At 34.3% G+C, this 26,183-nt stretch overlaps 2 protein-coding genes across 2 annotated transcripts in view; one reads left to right on the top strand and one right to left on the bottom strand.

The window, feature by feature from the left end:
* The window catches only part of LOC131934756 (rho-associated protein kinase 2-like), a 49,020-nt gene extending 45,228 nt beyond the window's left edge, over nucleotides 1-3,792 (top strand). The window contains exons 14-18 of the mRNA XM_059290870.1: nucleotides 1,672-1,750; nucleotides 1,916-2,120; nucleotides 2,503-2,568; nucleotides 2,664-2,796; nucleotides 3,678-3,792. Of these exons, the coding sequence (XP_059146853.1) occupies nucleotides 1,672-1,750; nucleotides 1,916-2,120; nucleotides 2,503-2,568; nucleotides 2,664-2,796; nucleotides 3,678-3,792 (598 nt within the window). The remainder of the gene's footprint in view (nucleotides 1-1,671; nucleotides 1,751-1,915; nucleotides 2,121-2,502; nucleotides 2,569-2,663; nucleotides 2,797-3,677) is intronic.
* Nucleotides 3,793-8,975: 5,183 nt separating this feature from the next.
* Nucleotides 8,976-26,183, bottom strand: part of LOC131934754 (rho-associated protein kinase 1-like) — a 50,560-nt gene continuing 33,352 nt past the window's right edge. Inside the window, exons 23-32 of the mRNA XM_059290869.1 lie at nucleotides 25,329-25,551; nucleotides 24,724-24,931; nucleotides 23,925-24,003; nucleotides 23,552-23,750; nucleotides 16,591-16,656; nucleotides 16,357-16,489; nucleotides 15,758-15,828; nucleotides 10,871-10,890; nucleotides 10,628-10,726; nucleotides 8,976-9,122 (exon numbers count right to left, since the gene is read on the bottom strand). Of these exons, the coding sequence (XP_059146852.1) occupies nucleotides 8,976-9,122; nucleotides 10,628-10,726; nucleotides 10,871-10,890; nucleotides 15,758-15,828; nucleotides 16,357-16,489; nucleotides 16,591-16,656; nucleotides 23,552-23,750; nucleotides 23,925-24,003; nucleotides 24,724-24,931; nucleotides 25,329-25,551 (1,245 nt within the window). The remainder of the gene's footprint in view (nucleotides 9,123-10,627; nucleotides 10,727-10,870; nucleotides 10,891-15,757; nucleotides 15,829-16,356; nucleotides 16,490-16,590; nucleotides 16,657-23,551; nucleotides 23,751-23,924; nucleotides 24,004-24,723; nucleotides 24,932-25,328; nucleotides 25,552-26,183) is intronic.

Genomic DNA, 26,183 nt, shown 5'->3' with positions numbered 1-26,183 from the left:
ATTCATGTCTAACGTTGAGTTCGGAAATGCCGCTGCACGTCACGATAGAATCATTACTCATTGTCAGGTGGGATACGCGGTGGGAGTGCTGTGTGGTCATACGTTAGCTCGGGCGGCACATGACACGATAGTTAGACATGAGACTGAAGATCTACAACGGTCAATTATCGGATGTGAAACGCAAGAGTGCATAAAGAGCGGCGTTATCTCGAACGTCGAGTACGCGACTTGTGATCCTATGGGTTTTGGAGATGATAAGGGGTGGGCAAGACTAGCATACATATGAAGAAGGGTGGCTATGGTGAGCACACACACGCATATTTGGGGCCAGATATTACGATCTAGGCCTTGAATGGTGGCAGCCTTAAGGCTGGCCGCGAAGGCTGGCTTATTGGCCCAGCCGATGTTTTTTTCCTGTAGATATGTGCTTCGTTCCAGATATTTACATCTGTGACCTGATGTTTATATATGTATGTGGCGGCAGAGGCGTAGCGAGGGGGGGGGGGCGGACCGCATCGGGTGACACTTTTAGGGGGGTGACACCAAGGCAAGAAATAGTAAAATATATAGAGAAAAATTTGAGGGGGGTGCAAATCGAAAGTTTGGGGGGGGGGGGGGGGGGGGTGCAAATCGAAAATTGAAAGTTTGTCCCCGGGAAGAGTCTGCTGGGGGTGACACCATTAAATGCCGCACCGGATGACACCCGACCTCGCTACGCCAATATGTGGCGGATGTTTGTACCACTCGACAAACGTCTTGTTCGTGTAAATTTATTTCTGTGGCCTGACCGGATGTTTATACATGTGGCCCGGTGTTTGTACCAGAGGTTGATGTTTTCCCGTGGCTGGAAATCTTCTTGCCGCTTGTTTGTTGAGCTAGATCTTTGGAGTACCACTGAGTATGTATTGAAAGGATTTAACCGTGTTTGAACTAGTGAAGTTAAGTAACAGGGATGCTAACATTTATATGTGTGATTTTGAGATTACATATCAGTGCAAGTAAGGAAGATAGGACTTGGGATGATGACATATACCTGTGTGAATTCTGAGTTGTGTACACACTGGTGTGCTACTCACACTTATATATATATATATATATATATATATATATATATATATATATATATATATATATATATATATATATATTCTATGAATTAATGTCAGTAATCAAGGAGAATAATTCCGCCTTGAAACGTAAGTTTGATTATTTTGTCTTTTGTCTTATTAAATATTCAAGTGATGTTTTATTGAATATGGGAAGACAATTGTATTGTTTTTTTGTGGCTTTTAACATAATAAACCTTTGTGATGTCTAACGAATGTTAATACATCTAATGAACTGTTTGTTTAAAAAAAATATTTTTAGTTTAATGTTAATGTGTCAGTGTGTACATATTAGTTTGCTCAGGTCTGTTAAACCGCATTGTAGCAACGAGGATGCACGGAAGTGAGAAAAAAACAACTATCACCATTCTCTCTAAACTCTATCGGTAACTAACCGATCAACAAACCATTACATACAGTTTGGGTTATATCATGCTTTTCAGTTACTTATAAGCAGGTGTTTTTTAAAAAAATAATTTTGAATTGAGTACTATATTAAATAAAACCAGCAAATAAAAGCATACATTATCTTAAAATTATTGCTGGTTAAAATTTTCCCCTGCAGCAAACTCTTCCATGTTCGACCAGTGACACAGGGAGATGTGTACAGGGCAGACGCCAAAGATATTCCTAGAATTTTTCAGGTAATTTGTTTAATATAACTTGAAATCTTGTACAAGCCTAATCAGATAACAATGTCTACACATTCATAGTGGTTTCACTATAATGGTATCATAAATACAAGTATATTTTAGAATACAAAAATTAAATCCCTTTTTAAATTTACTTGTTTTTAAACCTGTTTATAGATTTTATATGCAAGTGAAGGTGAGAACAGAAAACCAGACGAGGTTAATCAAGAAAGTGCAATTGCTCCTTTAGATCGCTCAGGTGTTATCATCTATAAAGGTCATGATTTAGTTCCAATAAGCTTTCGTACACCAACTTCCTGTGGCTCGTGCCATAAAATTGTCTGGCATATGATTCACCCACCTCCAGCCTTAGAGTGTAAACGTAAGTGCTCTATATTTCTCGTAATGTGCTTTTCTTATCATACAAATAATTTTTTAAAATCCTTGGAAATGACGTACATCTATAATAAGTAGGGAAGATGAAGTAGAATCCAGGTCTCTTGACATGTTGTGGCCAGCACTTTCCCTATTGTTAGTCAGGTCCCTATCAGAGCTGGGTGGATGACCTGCAGTTTTGAGTGTGGACTAAGATCCCAACTCTAGACCTTCCGTCTAGCTATTGAGCTCCCTACCACCTGACCATGCCACTCCAAATATTACAAGACTATAATTTTAAAGAGCCCCTACCACCTGACCAAACACCCCAAATATTACAAGACTATAATTTTAAAGAGCCAAGTATTTTAAATATGTTTTTTTACCAGGTTGCCATGTAAAAGTACATCGAGACCACTATGACAAGAATGAAGAGTTTCTACCCTACTGTAAAGGTGAGCCTTGCTTTGTTTACTATGTAATACATAAAATAGACATTTAACTTGCTTTGATCAGATAAAAATTCACATCTTCAACCCTTTATTTTCAGTAAATTACGATTCAAATATTCTGGCAAAGGAAATGTTACTGCTGGCAGAGTCAACTGAGAAACAGAAAAACTGGGTTCAACATCTTAGTAAAAAAGTATCTAAAAATGATATAGTCAGTTCAGGAAACCTCAGGTAGATACACAAGTTTGTCATGTACAGTACATGTGTGTGTTCATTCTCATACCTCCATATCACAGCATGTAGCTCATCCAGAAATCTATGGTTGGCTCATGGCTCAAATATTTTACTTTCTACATTAGAACTGCTTACTCAGATGGTAATGTCAGGTAGGTCAACATAGGTGTCCTCTTCCTTATTGGTTTATTTTATTTTTTACCTTCAGTGTTCTTGATAAGTACAATGTGATTTTAGCCCTGGTTTTTTTGCTACCTTTAAGTAATTAATCTGTTGATATAAACAGTTTTATAGTGTAGTTTTAAGTATATTAGTGTGATCAAATCTTTGCTTTTTTGCAGTCAAACACTTCTTGTTAGCAAAAAATAGTTGTTGTATTTATTGTTGTTTTGCTTTGTTTAGACAAGCAAACTACAGTGAGTGGAAACAAATTAGTTGCGAAAAAAATTGATTTTAAATGAAAAATGAAAAAAAATAATAATCTACTGGAGGTGACTCACAAACTACATGTAAAAATTATTTGCTCAACAACTTTTCTTCATCTTTCCATACTTCAATGCTTGTAATTTATTTGCCAATGGGAGAAGTAGGCTAAGTTTAAATTTTTTTTTTTCAATTTGTTCAATTTATTGGTATTAAGTAATTTATTAATCTTTCATACGTTTTACATTCAATATATTTTTTACTAATGTTTAACTCTGAATTAACATTTTTACCTTTGTTATTATATTAACATTAACAAATCACTATTTATAGCTGGTTTAGACCTTATATTTTGGTTACTGTTTTATTTGGTTGTGACAAGGGGAGGATCCAGCAATATATTGGCTTATGTGTTGTGGGCTAACATTTTTATTTCTGTTGTTTATTTTTCCCAGTACTGGTACTGTCAGGGGCACAAAGCAATATTCTTCTTATGGACCTCAGCAGAGGGGCCACCCCCAGGCTGGTAAATCTGCCACATTGCCGCCACCTAACGCTCGTAATTCATGAGCCTGTACAAATGGCTTGTTCCACTGGATTAAGTCTTATTAATTCAACCATTTAGTTATTTTGTTTTTTACATCATAACCAATACTCCTTAAATTGTTAGTATAAATATTTGTTTACCAGACCCACTTCATGTAATGAACAATGTTATATCCCTTCCATTTATCAAATTATTCTTTGATGTACTGCCCAGTATCCCATCAGTAGTATTATATACATTCAGTACAAAAAGACATATTCAGACATTGAAAGTGACATTCCTATTGTCCCTTCCTTTGTTGTCTTCTGGCATGACATTTTTTCCATGAATAAAATGTTTGATACATCTTTTGTTGCTCATTTCATCAATTTACAAATGGCGTATCTGTTGTAATGTTGTAAAGCAAGATGTACTAGGACCAAAAACATTGAGTGGACAAAAATGAACTTTTTATTATGTATCTCAGGGACGTAAATAAATAAAAAGAATATAAATATTTAGGCCTGTATACACACATACAATCTGTACAATGTTTTGTGCCTGTATATAACCTTTATCGCAGTGGTAGTTATAATCATAGGCCTAACTATAACTAGAATTAATATAATTAAAATTTGAAAAACAATATGAATTTACCAATTTATTTGTTAAATGACTGCTTGTACTAGTTGACTAGTTTATACTTACGACATGTACACTACACATTTCTAGAACACAAAACCCGCCAAAAGTTATTTTTATCTGGAAACATTTTGTTCACAGAACATGTATACTTTAGCGTACACACTTACAGAACATTTTATAAAACAAACACGACCTTTGACCTGGAGCGTCAGCTATATAGGCCTAAATAATTTAAAGAAAGAGTAATTAAAGTAAAAAAAAAACATAACGTAGATATAGTTGTCACGCAGCTGTAATATTTATAGAAAAAAGGTGTAGCCGTGGTGCCTGCAATGCAACAATAAATTATCTAAAAATTAGAGAGCATGCAACATTTAATTTTTTTATTGGAGTGTCAGCAACTGACCTAGAAATAACGTTATGTATAATAGCACAGGTCTAAGACATTACCCACCTGCTACCACCTCGTTCTCATCCCGCAGACCTACCCTTCCCTCCCAAAACCCATGGTCGTCATTTCCCCAGCTAGTTGTTACCTGACGATACTTTGTAACTGGCGAAAAGTTTAGCTTTCTTATGTACCTTCTCATAATTTCCAAATTAAAAAGTAAAAACTAACATCATTCACTACTTGGCTGGAGAGAAATATTTTGTTGCATTGCTTTTTATTTGCATTTGTATAAGTCATATTGGTTAAGAAGGTATGCCACTTCTTTGCTTGTTTAAATCCTTCAGAAACAGCTTGTTTGATTTGAATGAATAAGGCTAAACATTTGTCTGCTAGAGGGTCCGATTTCTTCGAAAAATTTGCATCTGCCAAGTCCATTACAAAATTTGAGATCGAGTTATAACTATACTCACTAATGTGACTCTGTTTTAAACCTAATTAATTAGTCTATCACTTGTTATCTGCCTATTTTTATAGTCGGCTCTGGTGTGATCCCACAAGCACTTCTGATAGGCCTTTAGATTTACTCCTCTATCAGCCAGATACTGAAAATACAATGGGTCAAGGAGAATTGAAGAATAACTTTCAACAATAAGTTTGGTTAATATATTTTTATAATTATATATTATTTCTTCAACTAGGCATACTGCCTAGCTTCGCTTAGGTTTAAACAAAACTTTTGAGAAATTGAGTGATTAATTTATTGGTGATTAACTGTTATGTGGAGTGCTTGGAGCCTAAGATTACACAGTCTGAGTAATTTTATGTAATACAAACATTGGTGGAGTATTCGCAAACCTATTACTCGCAAGGTTATTAGAACTACAAAGGCTTCCTTAGTAGTATAAATCAAATATTATATTAAATTAACTTTTGCGATTGATTTTTACTATATCATTACAATACATAACTTATTTTATTACGATATATATTTAAACAAATGCTATACATTGTAATTTTTTGTTTCTTCTATAAAAAATATAAAAATTATTTTAAAATTATTGCTTTAAAAAGTTATCTCCCTTGAAAATAGACCAAACGTAGGATTTGTTTACTTTTAAAAAAAAAACAACTATTGTTTATATAAGAAAATACGGCATCTGGACAAATCTAACTAACCCAAGGGTTTCTTTCGACGGGAATGTTTTTTTGTTACCCTCCACGTTCCGCCTACGACCTCACAAAATATTAGGGAGCACGTTCGTCAATTTATTTATAGATATAAATATAAGGAGAAATTTCACTCGCGGTCATTTTTTAGCCCTCATCTAGGGCTTTGAGTCTGAACAACAGTTATTCGATATGGCATGACCATTTATCGATGAGCATGCAAAAAACGCCTGCTGTACAGAGGATAAGTACCCAAAATCTTTGTTGAAATTACCCTCTGTTTTTTCCCATAAAATACAAAGATTATATAGGGAAATACGACTGGTCAGTTTTGTCCCATTTCCAGATTTTTCCCGGATATGGCAAGTTTTCCTGACACCCCTAGGCGTTCTTCTACCACCTGACAAAATATCAAGGGGGATCGTTCGGCAAAAGTTTTTTTTCGTAATATAGCTCATACAAGGTGCCGGTCAGTCAAGGTCAGTTTTGACACTCTCTTCCTGGAGGCCTAGCCACTTACAGAGGTGCGTGCAAAAATTTAGCCAGATGTACTGACAGTAAGTGCCCTAAAATTTTTGTTGAAATTACCCTCTGTTTTTCCCATAAAATACAAAGATTATATAGGGAAATACAACTGGTCAGTTTTGACCACTTTATGAAGTTTTCTCAGATATGCCGAGTTTTTTATGACACCCCTAGGCGTTCTTCTACCACCTCACAAAATATCAAGGGGGGGGGGGGTCGTTTGACAGTAATTTTTTTCATTATATGGCTCAAATAAGGAGAATTGAAAAAAAATTTCAACACTGTACCGACCCACACCTAACTCATTCTCCTGGCCCAGGGGTCGACAACCTTTTGTTACAAAAGTTACAACTTACATAATTTCCCAGTTTTTAAAGAACCACAATTTTTTTTTCAATATTTTGGTATTTGATTAGGATTAGGTAAATAAAGTTGGTTTGTTATTTAAAATAAATAGCTTTAAATATGAAATAATATTTATTCATATAAAAAATAGATATGTTTTGGCAGAATAGTCTCGGGCAGATGAGGCTCGTTAGCTGGGGACAGCCACTCTTCTAGGAGAGACAACTCCAAAATCAAACAACTGCTGCCTTGTAGTTTGTTCTTGGTTGGACAAATGCTATGGAAGCAAATCCGAAAAGAAAAGCAGGCTGAAATCGGAGTCAATGGCCTCAATGGCGCATAACCAGTTGACACGTAATCCTTAATTGTGATGGAAGCATGGTCGAGTAGGCAAAACTCCTGGTTGATAAATTCGAAAAAAGTCTCGAATTCAAACCCTCTGGCAGATAAGGCTCCCTCCCAACACTAAAAATTAAGAACGAAGAAGAAGAAGAAAGAAAAGCAGAATAGTAAAATAATTAATTATTCTCGGACTATCTCAATCCATTTTAGAAGCTGTTTTATTTTTTCTTTACCGATAGCACCGGCTTAGGAGGAGTCTCTGATTAGCCAGTCAGGCCTCAGCACGGCAAACGCCGACTACCTGGCTTGGATATCGGTTTGAATAACTTATATCGTACGCTTCTATCATTTGGTTTGCACCAGGCTTATCTTCCATCCCACTGAACGCAGGGTAAAGTCGTACCCCACCGTCCAGTAAAAATGAAATTATATAACTATTAATATTTGTGCAAGTAGCTGGAGAGCGCACCTGGACGTCAAAAGAGCCACATGCAGCTCGCGAGCCACAGGTTGCCGACCCCTGTCCTAGCCAACCCGCAAGCACCACTCGTACATCACTGTAATATTCAAACGGAAGCATCTATGATGATTTTTTATGCTGATATAGCAACCAAAAACCGTAACTCATAAACCTCTCTAAAATTTAATTTTACATATCAAACAATATAACATTTTAAATAAAATAAACCGGGAGTGATCTCCATTAAACTTTCTCGAATATTCTAATATAACACTACGTGGGATGGCAAATCGGAATATAGACATGATTTTTGTTTACTTAAACTTTTAAAAATAGATTAAAATCTAGTAGAAAAATATTATTAGTTCTTTATAATTCTACATGCGTTTTTTGAGAAACCCGAAATAGCGTAAATTAGTACTTCCGGTCAACGGAAATTACTCAAAATTTGACAGAAGGTAGAGAATTAGATCTTTTACTTACATGTGAAATTTCATTTATCTACCTGAAATAGTACTCAAGTTATAGGCTTTTGATAAATTCAAAGTAGAAAAAGTACGACTTTTTTTTTTTTACTTTCTCGTATATACGAAGTATAGAGAAAGTATTGTAATCGTGCAAAAAAAATCGAGATTTTTACAAATCTCGACGTTTTACACCTCACTGATACGGAAAAACATAATTTTGCAATCTTGTCCGTATGCCTGTGTGTGTGTGTGTGTGTGTGTGTGTGTCTGAGTGTAAACACGATTGCTTGAGTACCGTTACAGCTAGGTTGATGAAATTAAGATTAATTAAGAATTAAGATGTAGCAAATGATCCACATCTCTTTCATGTGTAGCTACCTCTTTAAAAGAATCAAGATGTAGCAAATGATCCATATCTCTCCCATGTGTAACTACCTCTTTAAAAGAATCCTGATGTAGCAACTGATCAACATCTCTCCCATGTGTAGATACCTCTTTAAAAGAATCAAGATGTAGCAAATGATCCACATCTGTCCCGTGTGTAGCTACCTCTTTTAAAAGAATCAAGATGTAGCAAATGATCTACATCTGCCCCATGTGTAGCTACATCTTTAAAAGAATCATGATGTAGCAATTGATCTACACCTCTCCCATGTGAAAACGCCGTGTTGCTGTCATGCTTAGCACTTCTGATGGCTGTATACGTTGGCCCAGAGTCTGTTGGCTATATACGTTGGCCCAGAGTCTGATGGCTATATACGTTGGCCCAGAGTCTGATGGCTATATACGCTGGCCCAGAGTCTGGTGGCTATATACGTTGGCCCAGAGTATTATTGTAAGCTCAGGATGCTCTGATGCTGCTTTAATTGTGCGAGCTGCATAGACTTAGCATAGTTTAGCAGCTATAACAAAGTCATGGTCTGGAAGTCTGACTTTGTATTCCAACCACATCTGCAGTGGTGCTTGTTTGTTGGCTGCAGCCAGACCGATGGGGACTTTAGCCTTACCGTCAACTGACAAGACAAACACAGCCTGTGGCCCAAACATAGAGGAAATACTTTTTAGGTATTCCTTTGTTGAGCAACTTTCGCTCATTGTTTTCCGGTCGCCGTAGTTTTACCGGTATTGTTTGGATATGTTTTTGCCGTAAGTGGTGTTTAGCCTGCGAGGAATCAGTCTCAAGTATAATGCAGTGGCGGAACTACAGTGCCGCCAGACCCCGCAATGCGGGGGGGGGGGGGCACGCCATTTAGCGGCCCACAACCGACCATAATAAAAAAATTTTTTTAGTTACAATTTTTTAATTTTCTAGCATTTTTTAATTGATGGTTATTTTGTAAAAAAGATTACCGTAGCTGCAGTTGGATTATCTTTATTCTATACCACCCCACGCTCTTGTATATTCCTTTTCCCTTTGTTTTTAAACCGCCGTGAAAGCCGAGTCCTCTTTCTCCTACAATGAAACTTATCAAAGATAAGCAAACGTTCAAACCACTTCCATGACTTATTTCCCTTTTTAAACAGTCAAATAGGGATGCCCATAAGCATCTTTAAATAGATTTGTACTAAACAAATGAAAAAGCAATTACTTTTCTTAATTATAATTTTTTATAAAGTACTTACTAAAGAACGACATTGTATAAACAGGAAATTAATTTAAAATTAATAAAATATACTAAAAAAAACCCTTAAAAATAAACATAACACGAGACACAATTACTTTTACAAAGCTTTCATGTTTTATATTCTTTTCACTGACTAGAGGTTAAGAGGTCTTATGACAGAGATGAAGTAAAACTGATTTTCACAAAACACACTGAAGCACTTACACACATGACATGATTTTGTAATTAGTTTTAATTGAATTTTTTTTTTAAACCCGAATAGTCAAGCATCGAGTATCCCATGTTTGTATTTTATGTTTATATATATATATATATATATATATATATATATATATATATATATATATATATATATATATATATATATATATATATATATATATATATATATATATATATGGGGGGCCTAAAATTAATTTTTGCGGGGTGGCCCTTTTTTTCTAGTTCCGCCACTGAGTATAACGCTTAGAGTGAAATCTAGATTTTTTAGCTCAGCTGCTAAGTCATCCAGTTAAACTTCCGCCCTTCGCCTTTTATCTGCTCCAGCACCTCTGGTGACAACTGCAATGATTGTCTTATGCAGATTACTCTGTTCTTCTTTCAGAGATGGACGCCCACATCTCGGCCGGGCAAACTTTTTTAGACTCTTGTGACACTTTCCAATATCACTAAGGAGTGATTTTAAATTTGATCGTCGCTCAAAAGCTCAGCATCTTTCTGCATACGACTTAACTTGTGTTCGCACTTTGTAACCAAATGTTTGGAACATTCAATTTTCTGCCGTCGCCAAACTACAGTTTTTAAGCTCTTGTAATTTGACAATTCGAGCTCTTTCTAGGTTGACGTTTTCTTTTAATTTTTTTTTGCGCTGGTGCATTTTTTTTGCTTCTGAAACTGATGGTCCAGACTCACTTGTAGAAGTGGTTGGTTTTTGTTCAGACTCTGATGGACCAGGAGCTTAAGTTTTACCAGTTCGCTTAGTGGCAAAACTTTCATCGGTCCCTCTTGATTCTAGACAATCAAGATTAAAAAATAAACTTAAAAGAGATCTAATTAAATTTTTTATAATTTTCATATTTCAATTAAACCAAAAAATCCCATTAAAAACAGTATTTATTACCAAAGTATATTATATTCCTAAAATGAAATTCTTACCTGTATCCTTTTTGGGTAGCCTGGCCCAAAATGATAAAGATCGGGACTGATTTATTACAAGCTTTTATTTAACTCACTTCCCTTTGTCGTCAGTCTGTCGTCAGTCTGTCTGCCTAGATCGAAACGGCCGAGCAAAATTTCAGACACTTCTAACTGACGGATACGGTTCGTAGTTGGAACATGGGTCAAGACATGAAGACAATGCATCGTGACATTCAATTTGACTTAATTGGATACCTAATTAATTTTTTATGAATTAATTACAATTTTGACCAAATTAGTAGGCATTTCTATCTAACTACTCCACACGCGTCATCATGTCCAATAGCGCGTCATTACGTTCAATAGGCGCGCAATGGTTTTTAGTCCTGAAACTCTATTGTAAATAAAAACATGTAAAGTACTAAATTTTTTTTCATAAAAAACGTTTTAATAGCAAGTTTTTATGTACTAATGCACTAAAAAGTAGAAAATAAATTATAGACTACTATTTAAATAACTATAAAAGAACGTGGGTCTCTTCCTAAACATTAGTAAAGGTATCCAATAAATACTAAAGTAGCCCACGCTTTTCTTTATATTTATTTAAATAGTAGTCTATAATTTATTTTCTTCTTTTTAGTGCATTAGTACATAAGCTTGTTGTTAAAACGTTTTTTTAATGAAATTTTCCTGATGACGTCCTGCAGTTCAGCTAATTTTGCTGTGGATTGCTCCTCTGGCTGCCTCTTTAAATTAAGCCATAGGCTATTACACTTTTTTTGAAGTTGAATTTTTGATTTGGAAGGATAAGACTTTTGATACAAATCATTTAATTTAGCATATTTCGCGGTGTTTTGACTAGCCATTATTTCGTACACTTGTAGCCCCAATGGACACAAAAATCGGCAACATCCGGTTACAGCCCCGACGTTTTTAAAATTCGTTTTCATATAATTTGTCTGAAAATCTTAATTCATATTCAAATGACACTATATTTATTATTGGTAATGTGTCTAATATTACACTATATCACGCTATAGTGTTTTCGTAACTGCAAGGAAGCGGGGGATTGATCACAGGTCTTTTGTTCATTCATGGTAAGGGTTACAAATTTACGTAATGAATGAGAGGCATGATGTAATACTACGATTATCCATCCTTATCTATAAAAGCGAAGTGGGGGATGTCTGTCACACCAATTAGATCGTGTATTTGCGGAGAAGTTTAAGAGGTAATGTTCTTCACAAACAGCGATATTCCATCTCAACCTAACAAGAAAACAATAGCGATCTTAATAATAGAGTTTAAAGTGACCGAAAACTGATCTAGACAGACCGCGGCCTTATGTATAAAATATAAATTTTTGAGACTGCTTGACATATGATGTTGATGTTCACGTTCACGTTCCTGGTCAGTGTCGGGGTCAGTGGCGTAGCTATGATTTTCGGACCCCTATGCAAAAAATTATTATTGGGCCCCTACGACAATCTGTAAATTATATATTTTATACGTCCTAGTTGTGTATTTATACGGTATTATTATGTAGTACCCAGTAACGTAAAATACCTTGGATTTTAGATCTCTTTTATGTAAAAACAAACTAACTGTAAGCCTGTAACATTTAAGGGGCCTAACAGAGTAGCGTTACGGGGCAGGGGCCTCACAATTTAGGCATGACATCGTGACGAAAACTCGTGCAATTTACTGTCAAAACTATGTTTTATTCAGTTAAAATGATAAAATATTAAGGAGATGGAATAACACTCCACCCACCGGAAATGCAAAATTGTTAGACGTGGTGGGGGTGACACTCACTAAACGCACCGGATGATATCGAACCTTGTGACGCCACTAACTTAATACAAATTTTAAAAAGTTCCTCATGATTTACTTAGATTTAGCGGTATATTGATTAGAAATAAATTATATCAACAAACAAATTGTTATTAAGGTTATAAAACGAGCAAAAACATTGACACATTTTCGACTTAGCTTGTTGTAAAAACTCTGTCCACGGAAGTTAACAAAAAAATGGCTTAATTGTAATCATGGATGAATGGAGTTTCGTTGAGGACAGAGAGTTAAGAGAATGCAGGTTTGTGGCGGTGGGGTAGAGAGTTTTTAGCGTTGCGTATAAATGCGAGTGCCGGATGCCAATCTCATAAAGAAGTCAATGTTCAAGTTTATTTATAGGCTAGTTCTCTAAACGGCTTGCACGACAATGCAACAATGCCTATAGTGTTATTAATACCGATGGGCCGTATATAATCCCTCCCCAGTAAGAAAAGTCTGGAGGCCTTTTTGGAACTTTTGATTACTTCTACAGTAGAATAGAAACTAGATTTCCGTTTTCTTTTTAAAATTATTTTATATTTTAAATATTAAAATTCCAATGTAAAAGTTGTATAATTTTAAAGAGGGAAAAGGGCCCCTATTTGCTCTGGGCCCCTATGCCTTGCTTACGCTAGCTTTACGTTAGCTACGCCACTGGTCAGGGTTAGGGTAATTTAGATCAATACATGCTTTTAAAAAGCTTGCCGATAGCTACTTTTAAGTCACGCAAGTATTTAGCAGCAAATGTGAAACTTAATAAGTTAGTTGAGTTTAGAAAACATTGCTTTTTCAAAAAATTAGGCTCACAATAAAAGTAAAGCGAGAATGATCTCCCCTAAACTCTTTCGTATGTTAAATTTTTAAAATTCTAATATATAAAAGACCATGTGCGCACTTCTCTCTCTCTCTCTGTATCTATCTCTCTCTCTCCTCCTGTCTCTGTCTGTCACGTATTTTCCCTGTATTTTCCGATGCTATGAGAAAATTTAAAGATAAGACTTTTGTTGAAAATATTATGTCGGATGTATTAAATTTAATAAGTGTATACATTAATTTTATTTACAGACGGAAATGAAAAAAAGGCTTATTCGGATGTAAAATAAGCATCTTTAATTATGTAACCGAATGATGTCACATGAAACTAATAGGAATATATCATAATGAAGCAATGTTAATAAAAGTTTAAAGTACGAAAAGTACACAACCCTAATGGCGTCATTGATTGTAGGATAAAAAATAGATTTAAAAATCAAATATCGATTAAGATACACAATACTAATGATGTTATATTTAATTAGATTCAAACATCTTCCAATTTTAGTATATGAAGAAATGAACTATTTGATATAGATCTATAGATCTACTTATCAAAACGTACACTATGAAATTTATACAATTCTCTCGGCAAAAAAAAAAAAAAAAGAATTAGTTAAAAAAAAAGAATCATTGCAAAGCCTAGTGTTTAACGAAAGAATTTTAGTCACTTAATCAGAGTGGGCAATTAATATGACGTTGTGTTGACTAATAAATGTATATAATTGGGTTTTAATTTTTCTAATGCCTATGTTATATTAATCTGTCAGATTTTTAGCTATTTAATAATTTTTTTGCTTTTTAGTCACTGATATCATTCAATATGTAGTGAAGCACACTACTTTTTGACCAATAACTATTTTATAAAATAATATTTCTCAAACAAGTATAACATTAAAAAAAATATAGGCCTATATTTCAAGTGTAAATGGAACCGATGGCAGGTAGAGAAGAATTGCGTAGAAAAAAGAATAGAACACCAAAAAAAAAAAAACAGAGCTAAAAATGAGTGCTTTATAAAGGAAGCATTAATTAATTTTTTAAAATTTAATTAAACAATATAATTAAGTCACGTTTTATGTCACAATGTAATGTCATCGAGTCTTGACCTATGTGAAAAGTTAGAAAGAAATCTGTCCGGTTGAAGATGTCGAAACTTTGCAAGTAAGATACCGCCCATAACGGACAAAAGACAGAACAATCAAGATAGATAAATTCATGTTATATTTTCGATTAAATAAAAAAAATGAAGTACCATTTCCGGTTATCGAAAATCGCTTACAATTTGAAAATAAAACATGCATATATAAAGTGATAATTATATGTGAAGTTTCGAACACCCAACTTAAACTGTACTTAAGTTATTGACTTTTGGAAAACCGGAAGCAGAGTAAGTACCACTTTTGTTTACCGTAAATCCCTTAAAAGTTGATACAGAAGTGCACATTTGATATATTTACATAATAATTTTATATGCAATTTCGCCAATTTAACTGAAACTATACTTTCAGTTATCGTCTTCACAGACAGACAGACACAGTAAAAATTGCAAAACAGTTTCTGCCGACTCATATAGTGTAATATATAAATATAAATATATATATAAATATAAATGGAAAAGGAAATGGAAATGTGAATGTGAATGTGAATGGACTTGTGAATGTGAATATGAATATGAATGTGAATTTGAATTTGAATTTGAATTTGAATTTGAATGTGAATGTGAATGTGAATGTGAATGTGAATGTGAATGTGAATGCGAACGTCAACGTCAACGTCAACGTCGACGTCGATGTGAATGTGAATGTGGATGTGGATGTGGATGTGGATGTGGATGTGGATGTGGATGTGGACGGAGATCGATATATATATATATATATATATATATATATATATATATATATATATATATATATATATATATATATATATATATATATATATATATATGTATATATATGTATATATATATATATATATATATATATATATTGTCAGCATCTTATTACCAAAAATGTTTCAAATCCTTTTTTAAATATTATTTGTGAGATAAGTTACCTAGGTCCGATTTATACAAAGTTAATTTAGGGTTGCAAAGAATAACTTAATAATTAAAAAAATGAAATGGCTGTATCATTTTTGCATTATATTAATATAGGATACTAACAATTTGTACTAACAATTTACAGAGATTTTTCTATATTGTGAATAAATTAAATGGTTTCAGAGTATTCGGTGGCTGCAATATGGCAGATTTACCATCCTGTTGGTGGCCCCTCTGCTGATCTCCATTAGAAAAATATTGCTCTGGGCCGATGACGATACCAGAACTAGGAAAAGTATAAAAAAGAAATAAAAATGTTAGCCCATAATACTTAAGCTAAAATAACAATGTAAAGGATATAAAAACATCATTTTCTAGCTCAAGCACTAATCTGTTTGAAGTTGATAGTCTTCTAATTTTTTTTAAAAATTGCTCATTTAGAGTTAATATTAGTTAAGATGTATTAATGCGTTAATACACAGCTAAAAAAGTACTAAAACAGGTATGCTAACAAATTTCAAAATAAACCTAATTTCTCTGAAAAAAAAAAGAAGCCAACGACAAATTTCTCCACGAACAAACAAGTGTTGGTAAAATTGAAATAAAATCGTCAGAGAGGATATATGAAAGATACAAACACCTATATTGACCTACCTGACATTACCATCTGAGTAAGCAGTTCTAATGTAGAAAGTAAAATATTTGAGCCATGAGCCAACCATAGATTTCTAGATGAGCTACATACTGTGATGTGGAGGTATGAGAATGAACTGAACACACACATGTACTGTACATGACAAACGTGTGTATCTACCTGAGGTTTCCTGTACTGACTATCCCTTTTTTAGATACTTTTTTACTTAGATGTTGAACCCAGTTTTTCTGTGCTTCAGCTGACTCTGCCAGCAGTAACATTTCCTTTGCTTGAATACTTGAATCATAAATTACTGAAATAAATTGTTGAATTTTTGTGTGTGCTCTTTTCTGCTTCATGCAAGTCAAACATATTTTAAAGAGTTTGTTGCTATCGATGCAAAATACCTCTCACCTTTACATTCGTCAAGAGTGTCTTTATTCTTGAAATAACATTCTTGATGTACTTTTATATGACAGCCTGCAGGGCAAAAGGTGTTTTTTTTAAAAAGGTTATGCTAAAAGCAACAGAATATACATACATTGTTTGTTTTTAAAAAACGTCAAAGTTTTTTTTCTTCTTAGTAACAAGTTTTTATCTACGCACTAAAAAGAAGGAAAATAAAAAAACAACTATGATGCACTACCATGGATGCAACTATAAATAAAGTGTGATTTGTTTATAAAAATTTAGTAATGGTATTAAACATTCGACGTTTTAGAAATCCTTACTTTACTGTATAGTGAATATACAAGATGTATTGTAATCGTTTTGTAAATCGAGACAGACGAAATTCTGATATGTTAAAGCCTTCCGGAGCCGGAAACTTTTGCAATCTTGCCTATCACTATTTGTGTATATAAACACGGTGACTTGAGTACCGTTTCAGTGAAATAGAAAAATACCATAGATAAATATTAAATCAAATTTGTAGTTTTCTAGCAACTTTATTCCGCGCTAACACAATAACTTAAGGGTTCATGCATATATGATGTCACGCTTTTTTGGACGATTCGTACCTCCCCATCTCCTCCGTAACGCATCGTCACAAAAAGCCAGACCCCCCCCTAAAAGACCGTCACACCTCAGCCACAAACCCCCCCTCAAAATTGCAGTTGAATTTTTCTTAAAACATTGATATTTTTCCAAAATCGTGTTTGAACAATGTCAACAGAGTATTTTAATCATTTCCTATTACAATTTATTAAAACAGTTTTCTAAAACGCAAAATCTAATATATAAAGCTCAATTCTGTATGTTTGTAATAAGTTTGTCGTTGACATACTTCGATGGATTTAAGTGTTAGATTATTAGGTCTTTATGGTCTAAATTTATGAGTTAAAAAATTAATATTGAAAGTTTTCGGAAATAATTTTCATTTATCAAACTGAAAGTAATAATTTTCGGCATGTTCATTAAACACAAGTTTTAAAAATATCATCTTTTACAAAAATTCTAATTATGTCTTTATTTAGTCCTATAGCACTTACTTCCCTTTGATAAATTAGGAAAACACATTTACTTCCCTTTATAAAACCATTGCATTAGTGGAAAAGAATTTACTTTTTATTACTTTGTTTTGGTGTTGGGAAAAAAAATAATTACATAATTAGCGGGGATTGATCAAGTGCAAACGTTGTAGGTATTTTACGGATAAGCTTGGAGTATTATAATTGTTCATTAAATTGAAACAGGCGCGTTCGTTTAAGTGAGTGCAAAAGACTATGAATAAGTTGGGGTACTATAGTCGTTTATTAAGCTAAAACAGGCGATTCCGCCCCGGGCTAGACTGTGAGCACTTTGCGTTTATGTTCGCGTTAGTGTTTTTTTTGTGTTTAGGTTGGGTTTGCGTTAGTGGTTGCGGTTTGATTTGGTTCGTTTTTGTTCTTTCTTTTTTCGTTTTTGATTGTGTTTTTTTCTTTGGGTTTGTATTTGTGTTTCTGGTTGGTTTTGCGTTTGGAGTTGTTTTGTTTTCGTTTGCTTTTTCGTTTTTTTGTGTGTTGGTATTGGTGTTTGTGGTTGTGGTTGGGTTTGTTGTTAGGTTTTTGTTTTCGTTTGTATTTGTAATTGTGTTAGCGTTATGTTTGCGTTTTGTTGTTTTGGTTTTGGTTGGTTGTGGTTTGGGTGGGCAATGCCGGGTTTATGATGATTACTAAACACACAGGTAATGGTCTTTAACAGGAAGGTTTTTCACAGAAGCCAGAGCAGGGCCTGGCCGGGACGGCTAGTAATGGCTAAAGCTCGCTTGCTTACATTGCTTTTTTATAATGCGAAAGTGTGACGCCACACAATCTGAACCCTCTGTACCCTTCTTCATACCCCGTCACAAAATTACTGATCCCCTACCTCCTACGAGTATGACGTCATTTATAAACGACCCCTAAGTACTTTTCAGTTCGGTAGACACAATTTCATATCGAAGTATAAGATCTTATATTTGGAAAGCTTTAAACATTTGAGTGACCTCTGATACCAGAAAGTGCTATTTTAATACATTTATTGTTTCTAAAATACCGATAACTTAAATACTGTTTCAGTTAGGTGGACGGAATCTAATTCAAAGGTTCAAGATTCTCTCAAATATTGAGTAATGTCCGATGACCGAAAGTAGAACTTAACGCTACGTCCGATTTATAGAACCCTTGCATGTGACGTCACGGTTAAGTCCCCTTATAAACATCAGCCTTTTTGGGTCTAGACAACATTCAAAATGGGATCTGCTGTGTGAAAGGTTGTTGTACTCGAAGTGGAAATTATAAAGAATTTCTTTATGTCGTTTGCAAAAATGGGAGAGAGATCGACAGCCATCAGAGCGTAGACGCAATCAATTGTCGGCGAATATTTATCGAAGTGCTGTGAATAAAACAGATTTAAACTGTAAACAACACGCGAATCTGTTCTCGACACGATGTTCCAATCAGGTAAGTACAGATTACAATAAACATAATCTTAATCAACCAAGAACAATGTTTAATAAATTTTTACTATAAAAAATTAATGTATATATGGCCTTCACAAATACTAAGAAACAAAAAAAGTAATAATACAATTTAATAGAGTCCTTGCAAACACGTGACCTAAATCACATGATACCTACGCCCGCCGCCACAGTGGTGTACACCAGACGTAAACACAATCAGCTGTTCACCAGCGCTGGACGTGTTCACCGTACGTAAAGAATCGCGCCCGCGGAAAAGGAAAAATATGTTAAAAAACTTGAACTCTTAGGAATTGAAGATCCTTATACAGTTATTGAGAGTTTCGTGGATAATATAAATATGTGGCCGAAATTTCTAAATAAAAATACTGTTAGTAATACTGTTTGCGTTTAGAGTTTAAGTAGACGAATCTGATCAAATGCAGGAATATATTATAGGTTATCTACTGTAGCAAACGTGAGACCACTTAACTTCTACAAAACCCACACTTCAACGACTTATATAATCCATGGGTAATAACCAATCTGGGTTGCATGTTCTACAATTTAAGACCCTTATAATCCAGCAGGGAAGTGATCAGACACATTAATACTGATGTTCAACCCTCATGATGGCTGCCCCCACCTGTATCTAGCCCACAATAAAACCAAAGAGGAGTCTGCCCTGCCCTCCCCTGAAAATGTCTCACCTCCTTGATACCAAACCCCACAGAGATAGTATTTCTTATATAATTTTGACCCTCAGGGCCCAGCAGGGAGAACAAAGGGGAAAGTCCCACTGCTCTCCCCTCAACATTTCTCACCTCGATGTCATGTTATGTCATTTATAGCACACATGGCTTATCAGGGGAAAGCATTAAGGCATTAAGAATCTTAACTCTGGACAGCTACACACTAGTATACTAGCTACACACTAGGTGCCTACTGTAAACTACTAGACTGTAGGCCCTATGTAGACCTGCAATTGTATCAATTGTAGACTGGGTCCATTGTTATTATTCTAAACCATCTCACTTATGTTTCTAGCTTGATTTGTTTCTTTTATAAACAGTGGATTTTTAAAAAATTAGCCTAATCATTAACCAAATAATAATAATGTGGTTATTTGTTGTTGGCTGGTATGATCTAGATTGTACTACTAGGCTACAAAAACTTAGTAGACCAATTATTATATATGAATTTGAATTTAATTAAACTCAGTCCAGTATCAGATACATATTGCTGTAAAAAGACAACAAAGTAGGTAGGCCTTAGTAATTTATTAAAGCCTTCTACTACAGTAATATCAACTACATGCTTGTATAAAGTTTTTACAATTTAATTTAAGTAGCAGATTCTAGATCTAAGTCTAGTCATACAATCTATCTCAATTTCAGAAAATTTCGTTTGCTAAAAAATGATTAGATTATAGAGCGAGATTTTAGATAGAGACAATTAAATGCTTTATTAGGCCTATTATGACTACTTTTGATTTATTATGGGTGTATTTTGAATCGAATGTAGATCTAAATTTTGTAATTAAATTTAAGTAAAGAAGTAGATTCTAGATTCTATGTCTACCCAGCGGAGTCAGTCACCCTAAATCCAGAATCTAGATCTGTGGTCCGAATTTTGTTTACGCCATGTTTAGAGCTAGATTCTAGATCTAGATATTAAAACACTATTATTAGGCCTACTATTAGATCTTATTCTTCTTATTATTACTTTTGACTTTGTCTTTTATTAATAGTTATCTTTTATAATTAAAATGAAGTTTATTATTTTACTGTCCTTACCTGTAACAAAGTATCGAGAACTGCATTTGATCAGATTCGTCTACTTAAACTCTAAACGCAAACAGTATTACTAACAGTATTTTTATTTAGAAATTTTGGCCACATATTTATATTATCTACGAAACTGTCAATAACAGTATAAGGATCTTCAATTCCTAAGAGTTCAAGTTTTTTAACGTATTTTTCCTTTTCCGCGGGTGCGGTTCTTTTCATACAGTGAACGCGTCCAGCGCTGGTGAACACGTCCAGCGCTGGTGAACAGCTGATTGTGTTTACGTCTGGTGTACACCACTGTGGCGGCGGGCGTAGGTATCACGAACGGACGTGACGTCATATGAAAGGACTCTGTTAGATTTAGTGAGGCTAGTGAAGTCTAGTCTAGTACTTTAGTTAGAAGAATTATTAGAATAGCACAATGTCTACTAACTAGATTCTATCTTTCCAGTCTAGAGTCTAGTATTTACTAGTATCTAGCTGGAGTCTAATTATTAATTAAGTAATTATAGTAAACAATCTTTAAAATTAAATAATTGTACTTAGTTTTAGCAATCGAAATTAATAGATTGATTGATTGGCTCCATTTAGGCTAGAGATCTAGCTAGATTCTAGATTTAGAAATTAGTTATTACTATTTAAAAGATCTATATTATTAGTATTAGCTTATAAATATTATAGTAGGTAAAGAAGAGCAAGTAGTTAGATCTGGAAATAAATATTTAAAAAAAATTGTATCAATCTGTTCAAATTTCTAAAGTGTAAGTATTAACTAAGTAAATGTAGCACTTCTACACTAGATTTAGTAGTTAGACTACTAAAATAGTCTTACTTTAGCATACAATTAATACTACTAGATTTAGTTAGTCAATTTTACCAGTAAGCACGTTATTGTTAGTGTATTTTAGTTGTCTCATTTCTATTTTTTTTTGGTAGACCCACTATTCATGTCTAATCTTTATTTATTATTTATTTATTATTCCATTTCTCCATAGATAAAAAATAAGCATCAACTAAGCTCCCACTCTTTTCATTGGATAAAATCATATTTCTATGGGAAAAGTAAAGACATCCGTTGAAAGACACACACATATATTACAAGGACGAATAATGGAACGTGATCATGAAATTGCCGAGGCACTTTTGGTACTACCATTGGGCGATGTAACAAATATCCAGTGCAGCTGTAAACAGGCATTGAACACTTCCCAGTTTAATTAATATGGGTGTAGGTAATGCTGCAGCAATTAGACGCTCAACAAGTAACTCTATTGTATTACAAATTTTTAAGTACAGAGAAAAATACATTAAAGAATTGCATAAAACGTTTTAATAATAAGATTTTATTTAATAAGGCATTAAAAAGGAGAAAATAAATGATTTTCTTTAAATATATTATAATACTCTTGTATTTACATTACTATAAAGAAAATCGTGAGTCGCTATAATATGTATTGGATATTTTTACAAATATTTAGGAACTAACATTTTAGGATCTTTTGTAATGTTAATTAGTACAGTTTTGCATAACATTGCACTGCTGTTGGGTCTTGAATTACGTGTAAATTTTTAAACAAATGGGTTAAACAAATGGGTTTGGTAGAAATGGATATTTCATTTTTAATGGTCGACCTTTGACGAATTAATCAAAAGAGACAGAGCAAGCACGAGGATTGAAATTAAATAAAAGTATGTAAAAACAAAGCGGGAGTGAGCTCCCTTAAAGTTTCTCGTATCTATATATATAATTCTCTTCTTGGATACCCTAGAAAACACCAAGCTGTCCCCTCTCTTCCTCTATAGGCAGCCCCACATGGTCTGGTGAGCTGTGGTTCACGCTAAATGTTTACAATCATAGAGCCGGGTTTAGTGACAGCTATTAGGGGCAGATAATTTAGTTTGAAACGATTTTAAACATTTCAAACTTAGGGGGGGGGGGTAAATAAGAGGGGCTGCTTTCACGGGGGGGGGGGGTTGGGGGAAAGGAGGGGGGGGGGTTATCGTCCCTAACGAGCTACTGATAGTGTTTTAAAGCAACTATTTTCAGTGACAGCAGTGGTACTGTCGAAATCACAATTTATGAATTACTGAAAAGTAGAAAATAAAACAACTAAATAGCGGCGTATGATACGCTGCGGGTCGGTTCGTAATATACAATAGTTATATAATAGTTTGTGTTTGGGTGGCACTACAAGTGGAATCGAAAAAACACATAGAAGCAAGAAGTTCTTAGAATATAAGACATCACATACAATTATCAAATTCTGATGGTTTTTGAAAAATCGGAGGAAGGGTAAAAAACCACTTCCAGTTGCCGGAAATATTTTAAAAGCTTACAGAAACTCACGTATAGGATCTAATACTATAAATGCATATTCGTCAACCTAAATGAAAAGGTACTCAAGTTTATTTGTCACTCGGAGGATAATAAAATACCATTTCCAGCTATTTGAAGTAGCTCAAAAGTTGGAAATCTCCCACATACATGATCAAATATAACAAAATTTCGTCACCAAAATTGAATGCTATTTAAATTATCGTGTACACGGCCAGACAAACAAACAAACAAGATTGGGATATTGAGTGCTTCCTACTCGATTTTGATTTTTCAGCACGATTACAATACTTCTTTTATACTACGTATACGAAAAATATATAAAACACTTACGTTTACACTCTAAGCTTTTAAGCCACTTCTTCTTCTTGCATGCGTCACAAGACATTGATTTAATTGATTTATGAAAGTTTATTGGAACTAAATCATGGTCTTTAAGAATCTTCGCACTCGAACGATCTATCGATGCAGTTCCATTTTCTGGATAAACCTCACCCGGTTTGTTGTTTACCACTTCACTTGCATATAAAATCTGAACACGTAAAAAAGTGACTTAAGAACTTACTCCTAAAAAAAAAATAACAACCTATATGATTTTTAAAAAGTCAGAAATGCTCTTGTACTTTTCATATATTATAAAATATATTACACCATGTGTAGATCTAAATACTACTTTATCAAAACTACGAAAATATAATCAAATTACCTGAAAGATTTTAGGGATATCTTTGTCATCTTCTCTGAATACATCAGCTTTTGTCACTGGTCGGACATGAAAGAGTTTGCTGTGATTCATAATTTAAAAAATCCGATCATGATTCAAATTTGCAGGCCTACTTCTATATTTACTTAAAATAATAGTGATTACTTCATTAGCATGTGATCAAATTTTATAAGTAACTAAATAACACGGAGACATGATATTCATAATCTATATATATAATTCCCTTCTGGGAGACGCTAGAAAACAAGCTGTAAACGCGCTCCCTACCATCCCCACCCCTACATGGTCTTAGTGAGCTGTGGTTCACGCTATGTTTACCTTCGTGGAGTCGGGTTTAGTGACGGCTATTAGGGGCAGATAATTTAGTTTGAAACTATTTTAAACGTTGGAGGGGGGAGGGGAGGAAGGGGGGGGGGGAGTTATGATCCTTATCGAGCTACTTATAGTGTTTTAAAGAAATATTTTCAGTGTCAGCGTTGGTACTGTCGAATTCACAAATTATGAATTACTGAAAAGTAGAAAAAACAACAACTAAATAGCAGCGTATGTTATGCCGCAGGCCGGCTCGTAATTCATAAAGTCTCAAGTTTGAATCCCGGATTCAAGTCCGTTGAACATCCATGAGTCTACTTAGCTCTATTGAATATTTGACTCAAGTTAGGGAAAGTAAAGTCGGCTGGGCATAGTGCTAACCACACTATTTCTTCATATGTCAAGCTGAAAACTGCCTTATGGAACATCAGGTTAGAATGGGTACCTTACTTACTTTTACATTACTTACTCTATGTCTAATACCATTACTGGTTCAAAGAAGAAAATATTTCGGTTGTTAACAACAATATACTGTTTCTTATTTTCCTGTTTCTTGCTTTTATTTTCCTGTTTCTTGTTCTTGGAGCCATGCTTCTTTTGCATGTTTCGAGCAGGTACTTCCAGCCAACCTTCTATATGATAATCTGACGACACAGGCAAATGAACAAGCGGTGTTGCTGTTAGATAAGACAATTTTAAAATAAAGCAGCTTGTTAATGTTAGATAACTTGCCAAAATTTAATAATATGGATTCTGAAATGTTCAAATTCAAGAATAATCTATAAACTCTGTGCACGACAAAGTGTATGAATTCGTTTCAGTACATTTAAAAGTTCACTAACAACACAAATCAAATGTTAACTTAGTACAGTCAGATAGATTTTTCCAGCTATTATTTTTGTAATTTAAAAAAGAATGTTATGATTATCGAAATCTATTATTTGCTTCATGAACTATATAAACTGTTACTTTCTTTAAATTTTACACTCAATTATGAGTAATAAGAATTTTCACTGAAATATTTTAATTTTTAAAGCCTTTATATGTAATACAGTTACGTTAGGTATACAGTACCTCCTTCATACTCTAAAACGTTTATGCTGTCATCTGGATTGCCAATACCGTCAGTTGAGTTGGAAAATGCTAATTTCTGCCTTAGCTGCTCTAGTTCTGAGTCCTTAGCATTCATTTCCACCTGAAGTCTTTGCTTGGCCTGGCTTTCTTGATACACAGACTGCTGAGCTTCGAAAATATCCTTTTGCATTTTCTCAACCATTTTAGAATACTTTTCACGCTCCTGGAAATATAAACCGTTAATTTCCCGAGCCACGTGTAAAGCAGAGATTTTTAGAGTTTGTTAATTTGTGTAAAACAAAGATTATTAGAATTTATTAAATTAAAATCCCGAAAATCGAGAATATTTTTCTATAAGATAAATGGCCCGTTGAGGGAGAAATACAACGGGCACTAGGTTCATAAATATAGTCTTAGCCATACCAGTGGCGTGCAGAAGGGGGCGGGGGGCGGACGGGACCCAGGCCCCGGGCATCCACTACTGGGTGGGGGGGGGGGGGGGGCATCCAACTGAGGTGGATTTCTTTTAATAAAAAAAAAAGTTTCGATATGTTGTGCCATGGTGTCATCGTAACTTTCCACATGTTTGCCGATCTAACCCATTACACTGTCCATATGGCAAAATTTATATAGAAAAAGCGGGCATCACTGAAGGGTAGTCCTATGGTAGTCATTGATATTTATTTAGTATAATGTAGGGGCATCTTTTAGAGTACTTGAGACCAAATTATTCCCACGCACTGTAGGGGCATCTTTAAAGTAATATGCGCGTATTCGTTATACTCATTTTCAAGGACATATGTCGAGTAATTATATCCATATTTATGTAACACATACAATGGTTACCAGTCAGGG

Source organism: Physella acuta, unplaced genomic scaffold (assembly GCF_028476545.2).
Source record: "Physella acuta isolate Inbredline_101_S28 unplaced genomic scaffold, ASM2847654v3 ptg000117l, whole genome shotgun sequence".
NCBI lineage: Eukaryota > Metazoa > Mollusca > Gastropoda > Physidae > Physella > Physella acuta.
This window is presented reverse-complemented; position numbering and strand designations above follow the sequence as displayed.